The sequence below is a fragment of the Pleurotus ostreatus genome, assembly GCF_014466165.1.
Source record: "Pleurotus ostreatus strain PC9 chromosome Unknown scaffold_10, whole genome shotgun sequence".
In the NCBI taxonomy this organism is placed as follows: Eukaryota; Fungi; Basidiomycota; class Agaricomycetes; order Agaricales; family Pleurotaceae; genus Pleurotus; species Pleurotus ostreatus.
The window spans coordinates 1,171,656-1,193,472 of NW_023503165.1; the positions used below are offsets into that span (position 1 = coordinate 1,171,656).

General features: G+C 50.5%; 8 protein-coding genes across 8 annotated transcripts; 6 read left to right on the forward strand and 2 right to left on the reverse strand.

Annotated features, from left to right (window-relative positions):
- Positions 1-965: 965 nt before the first annotated feature.
- Positions 966-5,541, reverse strand: PC9H_002154 (uncharacterized protein; the record flags this gene model as incomplete). Its single annotated transcript, XM_036771796.1, has 11 exons — positions 966-1,625; positions 1,678-1,905; positions 1,956-2,078; positions 2,141-2,259; positions 2,315-2,342; positions 2,391-4,066; positions 4,127-4,255; positions 4,307-4,452; positions 4,605-4,654; positions 4,724-5,067; positions 5,133-5,541. The coding sequence occupies 11 exons, from the start codon at positions 5,539-5,541 to the stop codon at positions 966-968; spliced, it is 3,912 nt and encodes a 1,303-aa protein (XP_036626417.1).
- A 173-nt stretch (positions 5,542-5,714) lies between these two features.
- Positions 5,715-7,958, reverse strand: PC9H_002155 (uncharacterized protein; the record flags this gene model as incomplete). The annotated part of the gene is made up of 11 exons (XM_036771797.1): positions 5,715-5,721; positions 5,780-5,949; positions 6,002-6,390; positions 6,447-6,616; positions 6,665-6,729; positions 6,784-6,897; positions 6,946-7,097; positions 7,156-7,301; positions 7,352-7,512; positions 7,577-7,759; positions 7,812-7,958. The coding sequence occupies 11 exons, from the start codon at positions 7,956-7,958 to the stop codon at positions 5,715-5,717; spliced, it is 1,704 nt and encodes a 567-aa protein (XP_036626418.1).
- A 782-nt stretch (positions 7,959-8,740) lies between these two features.
- Positions 8,741-10,165, forward strand: PC9H_002156 (uncharacterized protein; the record flags this gene model as incomplete). Its single annotated transcript, XM_036771798.1, is given in 4 exon segments — positions 8,741-8,941; positions 8,955-9,254; positions 9,334-9,657; positions 9,716-10,165. The coding sequence occupies 4 exon segments, from the start codon at positions 8,741-8,743 to the stop codon at positions 10,163-10,165; spliced, it is 1,275 nt and encodes a 424-aa protein (XP_036626419.1).
- Positions 10,166-11,440: 1,275 nt separating this feature from the next.
- Positions 11,441-12,071, forward strand: FCY1 (cytosine deaminase; the record flags this gene model as incomplete). Its single annotated transcript, XM_036771799.1, has 4 exons — positions 11,441-11,680; positions 11,737-11,750; positions 11,818-11,989; positions 12,039-12,071. The coding sequence occupies 4 exons, from the start codon at positions 11,441-11,443 to the stop codon at positions 12,069-12,071; spliced, it is 459 nt and encodes a 152-aa protein (XP_036626420.1).
- A 563-nt stretch (positions 12,072-12,634) lies between these two features.
- Positions 12,635-14,135, forward strand: PC9H_002158 (uncharacterized protein; the record flags this gene model as incomplete). The annotated part of the gene is made up of 9 exons (XM_036771800.1): positions 12,635-12,724; positions 12,780-12,852; positions 12,908-13,145; positions 13,199-13,266; positions 13,324-13,406; positions 13,462-13,512; positions 13,561-13,734; positions 13,789-13,980; positions 14,031-14,135. The coding sequence occupies 9 exons, from the start codon at positions 12,635-12,637 to the stop codon at positions 14,133-14,135; spliced, it is 1,074 nt and encodes a 357-aa protein (XP_036626421.1).
- Positions 14,136-15,015: 880 nt separating this feature from the next.
- On the forward strand, positions 15,016-16,276 carry PC9H_002159 (uncharacterized protein; the record flags this gene model as incomplete). Its single annotated transcript, XM_036771801.1, has 4 exons — positions 15,016-15,190; positions 15,242-15,261; positions 15,311-15,512; positions 15,567-16,276. The coding sequence occupies 4 exons, from the start codon at positions 15,016-15,018 to the stop codon at positions 16,274-16,276; spliced, it is 1,107 nt and encodes a 368-aa protein (XP_036626422.1).
- A 313-nt stretch (positions 16,277-16,589) lies between these two features.
- Positions 16,590-18,577, forward strand: ECM3 (Protein M3; the record flags this gene model as incomplete). Its single annotated transcript, XM_036771802.1, has 8 exons — positions 16,590-16,642; positions 16,696-16,783; positions 16,841-16,913; positions 17,073-17,213; positions 17,276-17,379; positions 17,431-18,308; positions 18,365-18,398; positions 18,446-18,577. 8 exons carry the CDS (start codon positions 16,590-16,592, stop codon positions 18,575-18,577), a joined length of 1,503 nt encoding a protein of 500 aa, XP_036626423.1.
- An 853-nt stretch (positions 18,578-19,430) lies between these two features.
- PC9H_002161 (uncharacterized protein) lies at positions 19,431-20,900 on the forward strand (the record flags this gene model as incomplete). Its single annotated transcript, XM_036771803.1, has 5 exons — positions 19,431-19,775; positions 19,825-20,335; positions 20,388-20,581; positions 20,627-20,749; positions 20,802-20,900. The coding sequence occupies 5 exons, from the start codon at positions 19,431-19,433 to the stop codon at positions 20,898-20,900; spliced, it is 1,272 nt and encodes a 423-aa protein (XP_036626424.1).
- Between the last annotated feature and the right edge of the window lie 917 nt (positions 20,901-21,817).

Below are 21,817 nucleotides of genomic sequence, written 5' to 3' on the forward strand. Positions count from 1 at the left end.
TGGGGCACGGCTAAGCAGTGTCGTTGTTGGGAACCACATTTCAGAATGGGAAGCGCTTCCTACATCTTTCAGCATTGCTATATGATACTAGGAGCCGGGGCCTCCTGTGTGTGCTCCTTGTATAATCTCTAACTCACGCACGAAGTTCTTGTCTAGCAACGTCAGATGTGGTCAAAAAAGCAAACACTCGCTTGTAAGTCACCGGTCACCACCGAACGTGCGCAAAGACGACGGGCGGGTCTCTTATGAGTTTTCAACGCTCGTCGAGTTCTTCATGGCCGATGCTTACTCAGGCGGCAGGGAGAGGAAACACCCCAGAACGCGTCCCAGAATGGAGTTTGTTGCTAGTCGAGGGTAGCTTGATCCAGGCCACTTTCATAACCCTGCCACAAAGATGGCACGACTTGAAGAGCAGTGCTACGAATCTATCGCAGGGGACAGCTACTATCAAATGTCACCTGAGTCCTGGCTCGAATGCGGGAAATAGGTATGCCATCCAATACCACCAGCTAGTTCGTCAGGTAGGTTGAGGGCGTGAGAGGTAGCTTCGATAATAAGTTTGGCTTTGGGGTCTTGAGAGGCCGCGATCGTTGCCTTCGACATATTGGAGAAGGCAAAAACGATCACTTCTCGATCCCTGCCGCTATATGTCATCGGCCCAAGAACCAGGCCTGGTTCAACGTCGGGACTATGGATTGTCAGTTCCCCTCTGGTGGCAAGAGCTCAACTATTCTGGGCTCCCTCTCTTTCAACAAATAGCAGCCAATATGGATCTATGAATATGTAGTTTGTAGTACAACTCACCCATACTACTTCTTTTGATATACGTATGTGCTTATCACAGTGGTGCGATGCAGTGTGTTACAGCCTCTACAGTTGTACATTAATGTTCTATCCATACAGTAATCGCCTAACAAACGCTACTATAATATAAATCTAGTACAAGATCCAGCGCTGCAGGTCTTTTACAGTTCCGCTTCGGTGAAAATTGGGTCCACGTCCTTCCAGCTTATTTTGCCATTTTCTCTCCATATTTTCTCTCTTTCTATCCAGTATTCCAACGAATCGCCAATTTTAGACGGAGTCCATACCCTTTCCCCAGTATCACCATCCGTTTCCGCAGAGAACCATCTCGGTCTATGAGGCGGTAACCGTCCCTCTTCCCTAGCCCGGCGCGTTGCCCGTTGTTTCTCCTCTTGTGCATTTTTGAGATCGTTCGCTCGCTCGTAAAGTCCAACTTCGAACGCCCGTTGATCCGGTCGCATGCGACAGTCAGTGGGGCAAATAATCGAACGCAAGCTATCAGGACAGTCGTTCAACGTTATAGCGAACGGCGTGAGGTTGAATGGGGCTGTTGGCTTTTCCGAGTTCCGCCAAAGTAGGATATATTCAGGTTGGATAGAGGGCGATAGAGGGTCGATGACCGACGTGTCGGGATGTAGCAGACCACTCCCGGTCCCGACTCGTCTGGCAATGAGCTGAGAATTCCAGCGTCCCGCTATTTCATACGTAACATTGCCGGAGGAGTCACGAACGAGACCGCTGATCTCGTACGCATCCTTTCCACGCCAGCCACGCGGCTTGAACGTCAAGATACACTGATCCCCGGTCCGGTGGTTAGTGACCTATTGATGCAGTTAGCTAGATTCTTGTATGAGGGGACAAAGTTCCACTAACGATCATATCACCATAGTGATCTATGGTCGGGGAGCCAAGAATAAATCCAGATACGTTGGTTGTAACCTTCTTCCAAGTGTAGTGCTCGATTACTTTCCCTTCGCCGACAGGTCCCTTGCCTTTAGGGTAATGTGGCGCAAGTTCCTCAGGCAATAGCAGCTCTGCGTGCGCTATACCGGTAGGCCGAATCTCAAAGGATTTACCCATGAACTTGTTCTGCGCGTCGACCTGAAAAAAAAATTAATGATATTGGCGAACAGCGGAAAGTGGGTACTTACTTCGCCAAAGTAATGCCAATTCGGAGACTCCGCCCAACATGCTGACATGGGTGGATGATGGCTAACCTGTTCAGACATGTAACGATATTCCTTGTCAAGCCGCACATACTCAAACGTTTCGCTCTAGCAAAGACGACGGAGAATCAGAACGACCGGACGCACCCATGTCCCACTTGACAACTCACGAGCATAGGGTTAAATGGCTTAGCTATACGGCCAATTGTCGATGAATAATTGGACATCGCAAACGCGGCAACGAAGGCCAAACGTTTATGTGGATCCGTTTCTTTAGCAGCGACGTCAACTGCAGAGACATGAATATTGAGTATGATTGATAATAGCTTCGAGCTAGCACGTACGGCATTCCGAGAACTCCATATCCTCGGCCTGAAAACATTAGACAACATATTGAGGGATGATAAATGAGTGACTCACCATCCGCTGTAGCATACTCGTAGGTTCATTGAAAAACACGGGGAAACTAATCCTAGTGAGATCCTTGCCGATACTGTGTTTCAAGACGCTCCACAGACTCGTACTGGGCCGATTGTCTGCATCCAAAGCAAGTCTCGTGCGTAGTTGAGTGTAACTGGCATACTGAGCAACGTCAAGGTTAAGGCCAAGTTTCTTCGCTACAGCGTCAAAAGACTCGATGTCAGCCTTTTCAGTCGACGGACCCCCGAGAATAGAATCTTGCGTATGCGATGGGCTGGCCAAAGGTTCAGGAATCGTGAGATTTGGTAGTGTATTTGATTCGATGGCGTCAAAGAACTCGTCTTCCTCGTCTGTATCAACGGCACCTTCGTCCTCCGCGTCACCCGAAGATTTGAGTGCGTTTAGTGTGCCACCACTGACATTACGAGAGAGTATTTTCCTTGGGATACTCGACGAGGAGGCACGAGGGCTTTGTAACGAGGGCTTTCTCTCCGTAGGCAACTCAGTCAAAGCTTGAGACGATTGTGCTTGGGAAGGTTGCTCTGGTTGTGTGACTGGCGCGGCGGCGGCGGCGGTATCAACTAAAGGCTGCTTATCCTTGACCGTGTCACCGGGCTTGAGGCTTGGTCCATCACCCATACTTTCAAAGATTCTGCTCGCCCGCAGTTTCATCGCACCAGCCTTCACTGTACCACCTTGACCCATTCCGAACTCCAACATTCGACTATCTTTTCCTCCTCCCCTCCCACGCGCACGCCGCCGCAGCTCTTGCTCCAAGACTTCGCCTTCTTGCACCACAACTTTCAAGCTCTCTTCCCAAACGCTCTGTCGTTTCCGCTCGTTCCTTAGTTGCCGGACATACCACTCTTCACGAGCTTGAACCATCGTTATGTACTCGGTCTGAAGACTTTGTAGCGTCGTCAACGACTGGTGCGTGTTAGAAAGCAGGCTTTTTGTAGATGTAGAGGCTGTTGGGTTATCGGAAATAGCTTTCCCAAGCGCAGCAAGGAGAATCTCCATCTGTGCCGTAAGACTGTTCGCATGGAGCCCAAATGTCTGCGAGTGAGGTGGGCCGCGCGTTCCGGAATCGCCAGAAGCAGAGTCATCTGCATTCGATTCGTCCCCATGTTCGTGCGACGCAGAGTCGTCATCATAGTCGTCCGGGCGGTGGAATGAGGAAGCCTCATCGTTTTGTGATCGGTACGATTCCCCGGCATCGGTTTCGTCTCCTGGTTGCAGCAGTCGACCGTGCTTGTCTCGATGCCTCATGCTGACATCAACGCTACTCGCGCTCATAGTCCGCCCACCAAAATTGCTGGCAGAACTAAGCAACGAGCTCGAACCCAACCCATGTCCACTCCCTATACCGCCCTCGATATAGGAGTTATCGCTTTCGCTTCCCTTCGGCCCGAGTGCGTGGCCCGGTTTCAAGTTCTTCCTAAGGATGGAGGATTTGCTCCATTCACTGTCGCCACTCTTTCGACTTCTTGCATCCTCGTTCGCCAATACGCTGACCCGACTGTGGTCGAGATTGGCCATAATGCCAGCTTCTTCGCGCTCCCGAGCACGCCACCAGTCGATACTCCGTCCAAGAGCTTGTACCCACCTTGCAGCTTCAACGGGGTGGCTTGCCTTCATATACCACCTTTGGGCTGGAGTTGCCGAATGTGACGCCGCTATGCAATTCAGCAAATGAGACGATGCTGTCGATTAAGAGCTGACTATCTTGAACACACCAGACGGGGTTGAATGTACTTCGAAGCGAAGCTTGCTGCGGGCATCTCCGGGCGATATCTTCAGCGTCGCGGTCTTCATCGAGATGGAACCGCGGGAAGCGATGGTCTCGTCATCTTGGTGTCGGTAATCTACATGAATATCAGAGCACTGCCGCAGAAGATGTGGATTCACAGCCTTACAAGAGAGGATGCCATCACGTAGAACAAACCATCGCGTGTTGTACCCCTTCGCGACGTTGGTATATTTATTCAAGTAGCCCTTCAGACTCGGAGGCTCTGCTAGTCCATGAGTGGCTTGCGCGTGAATAGTCGTGAGGCCACTTGAACTAGAGCTCAGGCCGGTTGGGACAGGAAGGTGTTGGCTGGAAGACGCCTCCGAATGCGAAATGGGCGACAAGGAGGGTTGCAGAAGGGATGTATCATGGTTTGCCACTAGATGAACTAGATTAGCCCAATGATCCTGAACACAAATGAGCACTCACATTGGCGAAGAAATACTTTGATCCTATCCCCTTCGGCTTTCCATTCCTTGTTGCTTCCTTTGCTTAAGGTTTCTCTAGACTGAGAACTATTTCCTCCCGGGCGTAGAATCACTACCTCTTCTACGCCTCTACCACGAGCGTCACGAACGAAAACGTCGGCGCCAGATCGAACTGCAGATTCGATCATGCGAAGGTCGTGTCGAGCGGCTGCAGCGTGAAGCAGGGAGAAGCCAGACGCATCGTCGATATAATTGACGTTAAGGAGAGGGTGGCGAGCACGTGGAGAGGATAATAGTGCAATAAGTTGGGTATTCGGTATTGGGCGCGAGTTAGACGTTTGTGGAGTGGATGAAGTGGACGTGGTACGTGGTATTGGTGACGCTGTTGGATCTGGCAGGGGTGATAGGATGTAGGATCGTAGCAGCGAGCGAAATGATGCATTCAAGAAAGCCCTCGAGTCTGCGCAACGGTTAGTCTACCTGTTCACTTCGCTTCGCCGCTTCCACAGAAATGTATGAGCTCACCATCGATGGCCTTTGCCGTATCCTTCCCCTTAGCCAAGTCCCTGCAGTTTCTACCGTGAGCATCGAGCTTCGTGTCATCAATCCCTTCTTGCTCGAGGAGCAATCGTACAACGTCTGCCCGACCAGTTGCTGCTGCAAGGTGGAGCGGTGTCGTCCCAGAGCCCGGAGGGTGTACACCATTCGGGTCTATTGCTCTGTGCGCAAGCAGTAAATTTACGGTCTCTGAAGAGGCACATCGGATCGCGAGGTGGAGTGCCGCGGCGCCGGTGTTGAGGGCGTCGCTAGTAGCGAGCGACGTGTCTTTGGAATCTTTGGAGATTTCCGACAGAAATGGATGAATAAGAGCAGGGTCGCCGCTACGCAGCGCGGCGAGCAACTTGACTTGTTGCAGTGGCTCTGCGTTGGTCATATTGGCATGGTAGAAAGCGAGAAGAAATCAGAAACGGACTTGATGCACCGCGTCGTTTCATAGGGTTAGGGTTTATGGAGTATTAGGTTAACAATGAATACAGAAAACAGTATTAGGGAGATTGAATAAAGGTACAGAGAAAGTCCAACGTAGCACTCGGTAGCGGTTAGACACTATGCGCTAGAGGATAAGAGTAATTACTAGAGAACGTGAATATGAAGTCATGAAGTCAGCTTACCCCAATCCAGTCAAGATCGTATCCACCACGCTGATCAAGTTCGCTCCAGAATTGTCAGCAGGGCAAGAAAGAGCTCGCCCCCTCAGGCCGGTACTTCGTCTGGCAAATGCACTGGATGACGCAATCCCTCTTCTCTTGCTAGCGGAATCAGTAGAAGCTCCCAAACATTTCTGGTGGGACACAATAAATCAATCGAGCTCGGCATGGAGAAAGTGAACAAACCTTGAACAAATCAAAGCTCTTGCTGAAGAGGTTGACTTTCGTTGACTTGTTGAACAGCCCGAAGAACGAGCCATCGGCTCCTGCATTCACATTAAGGGCGGCGCCGATGTCTATACACCCATTCACACTGGCGGACCCAGCGGTTGACACTTTGGCACGCTTCGTGGGAGGCTCGATAGAACTAGAGCCAATTTCACGCGCTACAGTAGCACTCCCCGTAGCTTTGGCATCTAAAGACAACGTCATCTGAGCGCTGGCATCCAAGTCAAGGGACACAGTAGCTTCAGCAATGCCACCAAGCGCGCTAATGCCAAAGTCAAGCGTTGGGATCACATGGGCTTCAAGTGTACCCTTGGAGGCAAACGATGGGCTAAGTGAGAGTTTGAGCGCTGGGAAGCAGTTTGTTCAGGATGAACTGGACGATGGTTGATACGATGATACGTACGTGTTTCTCTAGGCTTGAAACCACCTCCGGAGGGGTGTCCCTTCGACGCAGGGAAGAATAACTTCGCCCCATCCACCTTATAAGACAGATCGACCGTCATGTCGATATTGATATCGAGGTCAGCTTTGGCTTGTCCAATAATCTTGAACGTAGGGCCGATGCTCAATATTCTGCACATCCGTCAGCAGTGTGTCCGAATAGCGAGATCACGAACATACCCAGGGAAATCAAGCCCAGGAATACCGACCTGGAACAGAGTCTGAGCACCCGAATCAATTGCACCCTGCCAAGAGATTATTACTTCAGAGAAGATCACAATTTAACGGTACCTACGCACCGAAGCAGATCCAGAGAGTGTCAAAGTGCCGTCTAAGTCAGCATTAAGGGATGCGTAAAGGCCGAACTCGTCTAACTTAGGCGGGATGATAGTCCCAGTTGTAGCGATACCAACCTGTAGGTTCATAAGTAGTGAACGGATTCAAGGAAGATGATTACGAACAGTGACCAAAGCGTGCGCCGCCGTGTTGATGTCGGCCTTCACAGATGCGTCGAAGGCGCCGCACGAGACCTTCTGATCAAGTAGCGGAAATTTCTTGTTGACATCGATGGGAGGCAGAGATTTTGTGATGGACTCGTCAAAAGAGTTGAATTCTGGGAGATGCACACAGAAAATATAAGTCTCACATAGGAGGCCATTTAATCCACTTACTGTCGAATGCATCTTCCACAAAGTCAAATAAGCCCCGGCGAGACAGACGACTGCGACGTCTTGATGCGTTGGGAGCTGTTATTGTCAGGTTTCCATTGGCACCGGGAATAGTCGCGCCTTGGATAGCTATGGATACGTTGCCAGCTCTACGAAGATTAATGAGGATTCAGTTCACACTCCAGCGAGGATCACTCACTGTGATGGATCAACCTTCGAGAAGTCTGTATCAAGTGCCAGGCCACGGACTTCAGGCTGAGCATTAGCCCGTCGAACGATTCGCGCCGCGATACTAGAAGGGATTGTCTGGTCTTCGTGCACCCAGGACCGAGAGACCCTGGCAAAGGCACTCCCACCGCACTGTGTAATACTGTTGTTAAGGAACGGCTGCAGGATAAGGGAAGATAGGGATTTCTTCACATACGTTCTCCGGCAAGCGTACAATTTTCCCGACAGCTGAGTTTTGCAGTAGATGGTTGCACCCAGAGTCAGGATCATCGGTCTCACACACGAGACGGATATCCTGGGAGAGTGCATTGCTGTCGCAGCCGAGTATAGTCCAGCCAGCAGCGGGGGTGATATCAGAGATCGCGTTTGGTGAACCCCACTAATCTTACACGTCAGTGGAACATAGATTCACGATGATTGAAGGGGCCCACTATTTTTAATGTCCCGGACACGGATCCATCTGTGCTCGGGAGGTCATAGGAGCACTCGCCGTCCAGACAGGCCTTTGACCAATCGTTCAAACCGTGCACGACAGACGCGAGGAATAAAACGGTCAACGAGTATTGGTACTTCATCATAATAAAAAGTAGGCCGGCCTGGTGAAACGAAGCAAAAGGGACGACTACGCGTCAAAAGAACGAAGGAACGAGGGGAAAGGGGATGAATGGTCAAGTGCCCATGCTAGTTACGCTCATATATCTCAGCTAGAGACTCTGTTGGCAACGATCAGAAGAGCACATAGTACATAACCCATGTGGCACCTATAGAATACAGTCGGTGATGTTTGAGCTGAAACCAGGGATCTACTACCTTGGGTCCGTTGCCTGCTGATGAGAAGGAACTATCACTTCGCTAAGCTTGTTGACGTCTTCGATACATTGATGGCCGACACCAACATGTGGCGAGCGAATGATGGTTTTCCATTGAGCCACAATAAGCGCCAGTGCCATCAACCGTTCGCCACCATCATGCTTTGGTTCATGCTCATCATGTGAACTGACGGACTCTCCCGGTCCTTCGATCCAGGCGCGATGTTGAATATTTTGATCACTTGTATCCATCCGAGATGTTGGCAGCTAGGTTGTTGACTGTTGCGTTAGAGGCTAAGCGGTATCAGTGCCTTCTTCTTCCCCTTCCTCGTCGACGTCTGCGACGTTTCTCTCGACCTCCAGTTGCTGCTATCCTAAGTGAGTAATTTGAGCCGCACAATTCCAGCTTGAATGCAATCTACTCTATGTTGGTTCCTCTGCAGTGAAAGCCATGAATTTGACTCAATTACCCACCAATCATTCTGGCAAAAACTGTTCTCGCGCTGAGACCTATCCGCCCTTGCGCGATCTCCGCGCTCGGTTGTCGCGACATGAAAGAGAAGTCATCCCAGAGTTTTCAACCGACGAGGGCGAACGCAGATCAATCAAGTCGGACGGATGGCTACAGCCAGCCTCTTGTCAACAATCAGAACCTTGGCGACAATGTCGACATCTTCCACGTGGACCCCTGGCTTCTTCAGGAGACTTTAGGAGACTCGCATATTGCTGTTGGCCTGAACAAGCCCAAGGTCGTACGTGTCTCAGATAACTGGAACGGAAAACAGAGGAAGTGTTTCCATACGGAAAGTTGTAGAGCGACGTATTACTCCCGCCCAGCACTTATACATGATCGATTACCGAAATCTCGAAACCTTCCACGGGTTCGTCTCAAGCCCTTCTGTGACCAGCAAGATGTTTGGCCAAAGCACGATGCACCCTTGCCACCGTTCGCCACTTCCACTCCCGCCACTCAGACCTTCCTTTCCTATCGAAGCCACAACACCACGGTCAATGCTCACATCAAACGGCCACTTGAGCTTTGCCCCCACGAATGGCTCTTTGTCCGTATGTACTGAGTATATGTACTAACGCATAGGCAGCAGGATGAAGCCAGTCTCAGTCTGCCTTCCAATTAACGTCGCAGATACCCTCACCGCTCAATACCATGGAATACCTTGCCCTCCCAGGAACTGCTGGCTCTGCTGTATCCCTCCCGCCTGCACCCTCTTCAATCTGTATCCCTAATGAAGAAGACACGATGTGGTCGATGCGGCTCATCGACGAGCTCGCTGCAGAGGAACATAAGCCTGCCCGAGGCCCAGCTCTATCGTATGCTTGGAACGAAGGCCCCCTGCCACCGCTCGAACAAGCGCAAAATAGACTTGGACTACCACTCTTCGTTGCTCAACCGGTCGAGCCCAGCGTACCCAAGGCGCCAATCCCCGCCAAGGTACACAAGAAAATCATCGTAAGTATTCTGCACGCTTGAACGTTCCTCCTTCGCGCATGCTAAAAAACGTGAACAGTACGATCAAGAAATTGTTACGTGCGAATGCGGCAAGGTAGGCATGCGAGGCGTCATTAGGCGCCACCAAAAGCGCAAGTGCCCGAACAAGATACCAGTTGGTCCTCGATGCCCAGATTGTCAGAGGGTGTTCTCTAGCAATGGTGCCCTGCGCCAGCACCGAGCAAACATAGCTCGATGTCTGAAGAATGTGGCCCGCATGACGCGATGCGTCGCCGCCCCTATGACTCCTGATTCGACATCTGCCCCCGGACTTGGTGCACTTGGCCCGTCCCAACAAAGAACGTCTCTTTCGGACGACGAATTGCAATACCCCGATGATGCTCAGTGCGCCTCCATTCTCGACGCTGAATTGCAATATCCCGATGATAGTGAATGCGCTCTCGATGCTGAACCACTCGTCAGTCAGCAAGGAACATTCGATGCGGGGTCATCCGATATGGTTCTGTAGGTGATCATCATCGCGCTGTCTCCTCTCCCAGGCCCAGTTTGCAGTCTATCATATGTCTATATCTAATTTCTACGACTTATTCCATCACGGCTAATGCAGAAGCCTGGGACGTAATGCATTAGAATTACCAGGTAGATTTTGGTTGTTGTGTTGTCGCCCACGTCACCAGTCATCGTGACCATTTCCGTAAAAAGCCAAAAGTGTTCGTGAAGAAACGCAAGTTGGCTTCGACTACCGTCAGCGAGAGATACGTTTAGCGCAGCAACGGGTGTGGGCATGCTCCTGCCTCTATTCCTAATCTCCTTCTTGTCTTGCCTTCCCTGTTGGCGACCTGATGGTACGATGATTAGGTATAGGTAAGAACAATCGTACATACTTCGTGATGTTGTCGGTCTCTTATTCTCAGTCAGTATGTAATAGTCGATGTTGTTGTCCTCCCTGCCGGGACTACTTTGGCAAGTACTCCCCGAGGGTCAAGCTCAGTGTTTATGTCGACCAGCTCGAGGTCAGCAGATTACTTGACGGGTGTGAAGAAGCGATTGGCCGCAGTTATCGTCGTGTGCTGGTCGACGCCTCTGTCCCTTGTCCTCAACCGGTTGCCCAGAAACTCAGGGGCTGACAGCTGACAGCAACCTTGCATTCGGTGTGTACCCGCTGAACATGGAAGAGGTGCGGCAACAATTCTCCACTATCTGCTCCAAAGCTGTTGAGCCTAAACCGGTGAGTGCGACGCTCTGTCGAACGTGCGCAAGTCGATTGTCAACTTATGCCAGCTGTGATTTCTCAGTTTGCAGGTCAATGCATGCAGTCTCGGCTATATACACACACTCTCCCAGAGTTCGGGCGATAATGTCTTGATGCAGCCCTTTTCTTTCTCTTCCAGATCGTGCTGTTTTATCTATTTTCATTTTTTCATATACACTTATGTAAATAGACAAAAAAAGGACCCGTACCTGCCATGCACAGCAGTGGCCCACTCACAAGTCGATATTTGGCGGCGGTTGTGAGAGAGAAGGCTCAGATACACCCCGCACCCGGTACGAAGAGTAGCCGTGTAAGGTCTACGATTAGTGAGCTATCCTACTAGGGATCGCGAAGCCAAACGACCCATCATTAGTCGGCCGCAGCGAGAGGACAGATCTAGCCAGATTGCCAGAGTCATTGCTTTGGCGGTTCAAACGCTCAACGTTCAACAAGCGTGCACTGGTACTGTTCCAGCGTGAGAGTTTGTGAAACATCCTTTCCGCTCCTCCCATCTCAAGTGGAACTACTTCTATGGAAAGCGCAGATCAACTGGGGTTGTCCGTCGCGTTTCAAGAGGCGCAAGATGGGTACAAAGAAGGAGGAATCCCTATCGGCGCTGCCCTGGTTCGGGTTCGGGATGGTATGGCGGATGTCCTAGCCTCGGGACGTAATTTACGCCTTCAAAAGTCGTCGGCGACATTGCACGGTGAAACATCAGCGCTAGAGAATGCGGGAAGGTTGCCTGTTGAGGTTTACAGAGAATGTACCATGGTACGGCTTTGCCACGGGTTGCGATTAGACAACTAGATTCTCCCTGATATCACCAGTACACGACGCTGAGGTACGCGCAATCCCCGCAAATGTCTTGTCGTCGTGGCTAGAATGGCACGGTCACATAGTCCCTGTAGCATGTGCTCCGGCGCCATATTGCTTTACAAAATCCCTCGAGTCGTTATTGGAGAAAACGCGAACTTTAAGGGTGAAGAAGAATTGCTGCGCAGCCGTGGTGTGGATGTTCTCGTGGTAGATGATGAAGCGTGCAAAACGTTGATGGCTAGATTCATCAAAGAGAAGCCACAGGTGAGCATGTTCAAACGCCTTGGTGTTTTATTTTCACTGATCGGTGTAGGAATGGTATGAAGACATCGGAGAGATGTACTAGTATTGCGGGTGTAAATGAAGAACGGCGGTGCTCGTTATCAACATACGTCCAGGACATCGTTAGCACAACCACCCAATCACCTCCAGAATTTGAAATAACAACAGAATACGGCCTGGATATTATGTCCGATATGATACAATATTCAGGGTCGATCACACTCTTTCCTTCGGGCGAGTTCGACGACCTCCCTGGCCCCATACTTCCTGGAGTCGAGCCAATAAACGACACTGCTTTTCACTTGCTGACTATTCGGGGTTTCTGCTTTTCCAGATGCCGGTTACGCCATTGATCCCGCCGAATGCGTCATATCTACTAAACCGTAGCATGAGCGCGTTATGAGCGTCTGGGATTGTCATATGTTCCACCATTCCATGCAGTCCTCGTTCTGGTGAGAGATAAGCAAGCAATTGCGATTGTGCCTGTGTGCACATATTGCTTCGGTATGGCATGCTTGGGAGCACCCCTTTTCGGCCGTGGAGAAACACATATTAAAACCTCGAGGTCGTCACGAACATCTCAGCATCCACTGCAGTTAGATCTACCCGACCCTTCTTCCACACAAAATGGCCCCTTCTGTTGCTGACAAGACTACCGCCTCCGAGAACGGCGTCACGGAAAAAATAGTCTCGTTGAAGGCTAATTTGACCGCAAAAGTATGTCACGCCTAACTATTCAATCGCATTCACTGACTGAAACCGTCAACCTTAGAATGGACCATCGTATCCCTTTTACTTACCATATTTCGACGTGAACGAGAAGTTCCCTCCTACTGAAATTTTCGGTGAGCTGATCATCATAATGTTTGCTTCAGGATTTTGGCTAACAAGGGCTTGCAGAGTTCACCGATCCCGGAAGCCGCGCTGACCCCAAGAAGCCCAACCTTCTTGGGCCGAACACCATTACTAAAGATGTGACCCCATACCTGGGCACTGAGATCACCGGCGTCCAGATCTCTCAGCTGAGCAAGGAGGGACTGGATGAGTTGGCCCTGTTCACTGCCGAGCGCAAAGTGCTCTTGTTTAGGGACCAAGACTTCAAGGACCTTAGTCCCGACAGGCAGATCGAGATCGCGAGGTGAGTAGACGTGCGTTCTCTTGGGAATGCAACCCGCTGACGCAATTTTCAAGACACTTTGGCCCTATCCAAAGGCATCCAACCTCTGGAAACGTCAAAGGTTACCCCGAGTTCCACGTCGGTATGTCATAAAAAAGACAATGAATTGCGATGAATGATCACTCACCTATTGTCATAGTTTATCGTGACGCTGAATACGACGTCTTCCGTGAATATTTCGGAGGTGATCGCATCAACCAAACCAGCTGGCATTCTGACGTCGTAAGTGTTCAACTAGTATCATCTCCTCCTATGTTCTAACCGTCCCGCCTTTCAGTCATACGAAAAACAAACGCCCGGAACAACGTTCTTCTTCATCCTCGATCAAGTAGGTATCGATATTCACCCGGATGACATCCCTTTAACCCATGTACAGCCCGACAACGGTGGAGACACACTTTTCCTTTCGCAGGTTGAGGCATACAATCGCCTCTCCCCCGAGTTCAAGAAGCGCCTTGAAGGCCTTCGCGCCGTTCACTCTGCTGTTCCTCAGGCCGACTTTTCTCGCACCAGGGGTGGTCCCGTGCGCCGCGAGCCCATCGAGACTGAGGTATGTGGGGTATTTCGCCTCCACGAAGCCCCCTAATCCCTTTCCGTCCTTTAGCACCCCGTCGTCCGTCAGCACCCCGTCACTGGGGAGAAGGCCCTTTACGTCAACCAGGGCTTCACCAAGCGCATCGTTGGCTTCAAGGTCGAAGAATCTGAATACCTCCTGAAGTTCCTGTTCGACCATATCTCCAAGGGTTCCGACTTCCAGGTCCGCGCGACTTATACTCCAGGAACTGTCGTCGTATGGGTATGCCTCGCAGCCATATCTCGACCGCCTCACCACTAATTTATCTACAGGACAACCGCGTCACGGCCCACTCCGCCGTGGGTGACTTCGACAAGCGCCTCAGACGCCACGCTGTCCGCCTTACTCCCCAAGCTGAGATCCCTATCCCTGCGTAGACTTCCCATATAGATGAAAATATGTACGCGCAAAGGTCGTCAAATGTACAGCTATTGAAAGGAATATATATATATATATATCACGCTTGTAAAATTTACAGTCAACCCTTATTTGTATGAAGTCACTCCCGTGAGTACTTACATCCTCGTTGATCCCGCGTCGTGAGATGCCTTGCCTTCATCGCCTAGAGCTTGAAAATCTCTACTTTTCTCCCGGACTACCGCCGTTGCCTCATCTCACATATTTGAAGATTTCGCTTAGCATCTCTACGATGACTCCTTTGGCGTTGCTCAGTTCGCTCCGGTACGCTACAAACTTGGAAGAGAACAATCTGCCGCTTTCCACAATATCTTACCGTTCACTAACACTCTAATTTTCGGAACGTATCCCACTGCTGATTGAATCTGGCTCCCGCATACCAGAAAGTCAAATTTAACGCAAAGCTTCACTTCAACAAACGAACCACACTGAGTCGTTCACCGTCCCAAACAACTGAATACACCTACCCAAGTTTGTGGGGCAACTTGTCAGATAGACTGAGAGTATGTTGAAGAACCTTCAGTATCTCTAATGATCTCTTAGGATCTTGCAAAATCGCAATGGCATGCTGAGACATGTTTCGAAGATGATGGCTTCTACGTCAGTTGCCAGAAGTCATCAACAATGGCTATTTCGTCCATTATCTGACATTTTTGCTAAGATTGCTCGTAACTAACCTCATCTGAGCTGGAAGTTCCTTTCAAGTGGCGAGTAGATGGACATTGAAGTCTTCAACTTCAAGGTCCCTAAATAATCACGTGTCTGTCCGATATTGCCAGAGCGGGTTGCTTGTAATGAGCCTGAGCGCTCAACTAAGCGACTCTATCGACGGCCACAACCATGGAAGTTGTAGGATACGTCGCGTTGACCGTATTTGCCTTATACTTCTTTTGTATTCTCTGGCTATTCCACTTAATCCTGAGCAACATTTCAAAGCAAGCCTTTGCCAAATCTTGGGGCCAACTCACGCTATTCGCTTCGTTGACGACACTTTCTTTCGCGCATACGTGGTATTGTGAGTGCTGCATTGCCATTCGCTGTCGGGCTACTGCTGAGATAAATGCAGACATGTTTAAGTTCATGCAAGTGCGTGATGCGTCTCAAGGATTCCCGTGTTCTTCTGACCGAGAGTCAGTGGAGTTTTGTGAACTACGAAGAGTCCATCTACCCAAACACGAGCGCTCCCCTTATCGAACGAATGGCGCAGTGGCTGGTCAATACGCAGTTGTTTAAGCAGGCTTGGTACGCCGTCTGTGACGGACCTTTGAATTGGTGGTGGAGCGAGCAGCTATGCCTATTCACCGTGGGTTGCTGGACGGTGATCCTTGCGTCCGAAGGTCAGCGGTATTTTGAATTTAGGTAAAGCCATCCTCATCGCACGCATACATCAGGTACATACCACCGCGTCGAACACGTGTGGGCGTACATGCTCCTCGGACAATTGGTAGCTATATCTGTAGCTTCCAATCTCTTCTATATCGCCATTCTTTCCTCCCCAATACCGAGAGAGGCCGCCAAACAGTCCTCGTCCAGAGCACCCGCGACCCTCTGGGTGAGCGTCCTTCTTGCGCTCGCTACCGTCGGACTCAGTCCATACACTACGTCCCGTACATTCCTGCCGAATCTTCTCGTCATGCATGCACTTCTCGTGGTTCCCCTCCTCCCCCCTTTCCTCCTCCCATATGTCACCCACCAACAACGCCCTATACGCGTCCGGACGCTGTATGGGCTCGTCCTCTTCGTCTCCTTCGCGATACGGACACACACGATCCTGGAAGGGGGCAAGGTCGTGGGTAGCGGTTCTCCATTTGGTCTGTTCTCCGCGGCCTGGGACGTGCTTTATTCACACCCAGCGCAGTCGTCTATTGGCTGGGACGTTATCTGGACGACAGTCTCGTTCATCGCTTGGACGGCGACGAAGCGGATCTCCGATGACCGGGCGCTGTCGGATGTTCCGTATCTCATGCTTACTAGCCCGTTCGTATCGGTGGCGCTGACGGGGCCATACATTCTTCGCGAGGAGACTGGGTCTGCCCTTTTCGAAGCCACCTCAGCCGTCGAGAAGAATGTTATGGTGGACGAAGAACGAAAGGAGGATTGAGTATCGTAAGTTAACAACATGTGCGTACTAATCCAGCACTGTTGATCAATAATCCCTCAATCGGCGGAACAGGTAGAAAGCAGATTCTTCCGCGTGTCTTATATGTACGCAATGAGATACGCAATGCTCTCGTAGTTTTCTACACAACGATATGTAGGCAAGTTCCAAGGTTGCAGGGTACCTGACTGGTGTTTATCAAGCGCCCGCCGGGTTTGTCGGCCCGCATTTGTGGAGAAGCATATATTTATCGCTCCGCTTCGACGCTCGAATCGCTTTCTCACTTGTTCACATCTACATTCGAATTTCGGAGCACATGTTGTCAGTGGGGACATTGATATGGATTTCGCTTCGACCATTGATACGGCTGTGAGTACTTGCCATCCTTCACCTATGTAGACATGCCCTAAAGCAGAATATAGAGTTATTTGCGGTGGATGTGGTTTTGCTATCACAAAAGCGGACATTTTCCCACCCATAGCAGCGCGGGGGGCGGGACAAATTATGTTGGTGGGTCTGGCGTCCATGCACACTAGAACTAACGCTGAAATGTATTCCCGGATTCAGAACATCGCACTACCTTGTTTGATGTTTTCGAAGATCGTCCCTGCTTTTACTTCCGAGAACATTGGCGCTCTAGGTGTGCATCCCGTCAGATGCATCGACTCTGCTGCTTTTTTTTTGGCTCGAATTGACTGAACTCATGACGGTTTCTCTTTTCTGTTTCCTTTTTCTTTTTCGTTACGCGGCATATGCTATGCTTCGGCGCACCATCACGACGACATGTCGTTCAACTTAGGTCCGCTGGTTCTCGTTGCGGTATTGTACGAAGCCATAGGCATAGTCATTGCGTGGATCATAAAGCAGGTGTACTGGACGCCTCATCGTTTCCGGTACGGCATACTGGTTGCCGGCGGGTGGGGAAATTACGGAGACATACGTGCGTCTGCCCATACCACTTTGTCCATGCATGGTCACTCAGTCACGCACTGTCTGCTTCAGCCACCTCCGTCCTCATGAGCATCACCGGCGCCGCTCCGTTCAACGGCTCCAGCGATCAGACTCTGTCCGTCGCATATGTCTCCGCCTTCATTCTCGTCTTTATGGTAAGTGGCCTCATTCGGTTGCATATGGATATACCTTATTCTTCATCGAAGGTGACGCTATTCCCGTGTGGAGGCCATAGCTGGGTCGCAAAAGACTACGTTGGCCCTGAAGTCGAGGACGAGGAAGTCAAAGAAGTGTTGCGGAGGAAACACAGGAAGTGGGCTTCAGCGATCCTTCACCCATTAGCGAAATTCAGTCCTGGCCTTTCACTCTCACGCGCCCCGTCTTGCGAAGAAGGCGCTAGCAATGTCAACGAGAAGATTCAAGAACCTTGCACAACGACGCTCGAAGCCCCGACTGTGTGCGGCGCCCGTTCGAAGAAACATGTCTCGTTCTTCGAGGATGCGACGACAGTGGTAACTGAGCCCATCAAGTCTGCTGTCAGCTCTCCGGGCCCCTCCCGCTTAACTTCGCCTGCCCCCACCGTGGTAGCCAACTTCGAGTCGGCAGAGGGAGGGCAGCCAACTAGCGCTGCTGACACGCACTCTATCACTCGGTACAGGCGACGGAACATCGTGTACGCTAAGCTTGTGGCCGTCCTTCGAACCCTATGCACCCCAGCTTCCATTGCTATCATCATTGCATTTCCTATCGCCGTGGTGCCCCAGCTGAAAGCATTGTTCGTAGACGTCCCTGGTACACATATCCCACCCGCCCCCGATGGTCAGCCTCCTCTGGCCTTTATCATCGACACCGCTACGTTCATCGGCGCCGCATCTGTCCCCCTGGGCCTGATCTGTCTCGGTTCGGCTCTGGCGAGGCTCAAAATCCCAAAGAACCAATGGCGGACTCTGCCTATAGGCGCTATCGCTTGGCTGGCCATCGGCAAACTTATCGTCATGCCCGTGCTCGGTGTGCTGATATGCCAAGGTCTCGTCAGTGCAGGCGTCATTAGAGAGGAAGATAAGGTGTTACGTTTCGTGTGCATGTAAGGAGGTTCTCGCTAAGTTCATTCTTTATTGTTGACGAAACACCCGTTGATAGCTTCTTCTCGTGCCTGCCCACAGCGACGACGCAGGTACGTATACTCCGTTTACGTAGAATGTGGCTCACTGCTGTCATTAGGTCTTTCTGACGCAAGTATACAGTGGGACAGGGTCGGCAGAGCATCTCTCAGCCTTCCTCATCCCTCAGTACATCATCATGTTTTTGTCCATCACGGCACTGACAGCCTACACCCTTCAAATGCTGTTTTGATGCGAGCTACGCTCTCAAGGTGGCTCGAGGCCCAGACAAACTGTGACAATGACAAATAGAAAATCATATCGTCTGGCATCCCCCGTATCCATTGATTTGCTCCTTCCCCCCCATTTCCTAGCTATATACGTCGTTTAGATGCTTTTTTAGATGCTCCGATAACACGGCTCCTGACTTGTATCAATACCAGGGTCACTCATTTTTGCCGGGGCTAGTAGTAGAGTGTCCCTTTGTCGCAACTTGGGTACGCTGTAGTAAGTCTACACTTCGATTTCCCCTCTCATCATGTTAACCCCTAGCCCTAATGTGTATGCTACAAGTGCTGGAATGTGTACACAATATCCCCTGTTGATACAACACGATGGTGCAGTCCAGGAAGATCTATCACCAAGTCTTTCAACCTTTGTACGTATACAGGTCTGAACCATGGCGCCCTGACTGGTGCGAGTTAGTTAGATTCTCTGCTCACTGTCTCTCGAGACCGAATGGTTTTCTACAGAGTCTGGCCTTTTCGTAGCAGCTCAATCAACTAGCAGACGTTCACAGTACTTAGATGACATTGGATTCAACAATTAGCACTTCGCAGCGAGCGTACGGATCTATATTATTTCGTTTAGCTGAGCCCTAGACAAGGAACCCTTACCCCACCTGTAGATTACATTGGCCCTCGTTCCCTGCCTGCTGAGTGAACTCAGACCAAGGACGTAAGTGGTCAATCCCGATCCCTGTGGACTTGGGCGCTAATTTATCTCCTAAACGCTGGGGCACATTCCGAAACTCCGCCAGATTTTCTTTGTGTCCCCAAAACCCAGGCTTCAAATCTACGGTGCTGCTGCCTTCTTCTCCAGAAAAAATGTCGTCGAACGTCCCGATCTCGCAATCGAGCATCACGGCGCCCACGCCTCAGAACACTCCTCTGACCCACGCGCCGATCTCGTCAGGGCTTTCGCGTCCAACAGTACCTGATATTTCTGAAGATAACGAGCCTGCAGAAGAATCGGAAGATGCTGCCATCCAATCGGCCATGTTAGGGCTGGTGCAAGGAAGATTGGCCGGTCTGGTCGGCAAGAGCTCAGGTTACTTGGAGAGCCTGCCGGTGAAGACAAAGCGGAATGTCGAGGCACTGAAAGGCGTACAGGTCAAACAGAACGAACTACAAAATCAGTACAAACGCGAGTGCCTTGAGCTCGAGAAAAAGGTGAGGCCGCTCGGTTGCTTGATAACTTGATCTCACCTAGGTTCTGCAGTACCTAGCCCTCGCTGTGCCATTGTACGAGCGTCGGCACGCCATCATCTCAGGTACTTCTGAGCCCACGCCAGAGGAAATTGAGGAAGGCGAAAAGCAGACTGCTAAGGATGACGGCGATGACTACACACCGCTTCCGAAAGACGCACCAGCATCTGAGGATGCGCCAGCTGGAATCCCCGAGTTCTGGTTAACTGCACTGAGAAATCACCCTGCTCTCTCGGAACTCATTACCGATCGAGATGCTGGTGCCCTAAAGCACCTTACCGACATCCGTATCGAATATCTCCCCAGCGACAAGCCTGACTCCAAACCAGGCTTCAAACTGTTGTTCACCTTCAGCCCCAATGAGTACTTCGACAACGAGGTCCTCGAGAAGACATACGTCTACCAGGAAGAAGTGGGGTACTCTGGCGATTTTGTCTACGATCGTGCGATCGGAACTGAGATCAAGTGGAAAGACGACAAGGATTTGACGAAAGAGTTCGAGATCAAGAAGCAGCGGAACAAAAGTAAGGAGCCACTTGGAATCTCAAGCAGCCACTAACAGGAGTATCCTATTAGACACTAATCGCACTCGATTGATCCGCAAAACACGACCAGCGGAGTCATTCTTCAATTTCTTCAGTCCTCCCGTGCCACCCTCCGACGAGGCCATCGAAAACGGCGATATCGAGGAAGAGGACCTCGAAGAGATGGATGAGAAACTGGAAGTTGATTACCAGATTGGTGAAGACTTCAAAGAAAAGGCGCGTTTCGTCCGAATCTGGCAAGGCAATCTAATGTAATATCTCCGAGTATAGATCATTCCCCGAGCCGTCGACTATTTCACCGGAAAGGCTCTGGAGTATGAAGTCATGGATTCGGATGATGAGTTTGAAGATATCGACGACGAGGATGAGGATGGTGATGTATTTGACGATTCTGTGCGTTCCCATTCCCCTACTTTCTTTGATGTGACTCATGTGTATCGATTAGGACGATGATGATGACGACGGCCCTCCCGTCCCTCGCAGACGTGTCGCCGCGGCCGGCGGTGCTACTGATGTCAAGCCCGACGATTGCAAGCAGCAGTAATCAGGTTGGTCATCGTGATTCTACATTTATCTTGCGAATCTACGCGAGAGTTTAATCGGCCTTTCCATTCCCATTATGTTTACCCTTCCGATACATTTACTTGGTTGTTAATCGAAATATGTGCAACCGTGCTACCATTCTGGGTTACAATTCGCCTATACTTGCGTACTTAAAGCATCTGACTTTTAGCGACTCGTCCCGTAACACACACTCAATGTAACTTTCAATCCTTTTGTACCAAGCTGCTATAACATTTTTTCTTCGGGTCTGTGTATGCTTCACCATCCCCGGAGTTTAGTAATTGATTTCCTGTGTTCAGTAGGGGACACAGGTCATACAACCAACTTCTAGATAGACACGATTTGGATAGTGCACGTAAGTAAATTTAAACTTCAGAACCTCAACCCCATTGGACTTTCCTAACCCAGGTAGAGTTATGGGGTACGGCCATATCACAGGATTCTGGTGAAAGCCGTATGCTTGGCTTATATTTGATGCCTGGACGTTTTCAGCCTTTGAACATTTCTACCCTTTTGCAAGTTTCTTCCTGTCAGTACTTCCGTCCTTATCGTGATTTTCCCAAATTCTACTCTCCAGACTCACTGGGACTCGAATCAAGACACGCGGTCTCCCTGTGTCTCTGCCAATTATGCGCCACAACCTCGCCCGGACCAAACTCGCTTTACAGGACATGCTGCTCTTTGACATATTATGTGCCATTGGGAGTACAAGGGCATAGCTTCGGGCTAACTCATCATCATAATCTTCGATGCTCACATATTTCATTATTTTATACGAGCATACCAGGATGGCCATGTGGCATTCAAGATGAATCGGATGATGGGCGCAAACAAACGTCTTTTACTATCTACCTGACTGGATTTGAAGGCGTCAACGATGCTCGAAGGCTTCGGTGT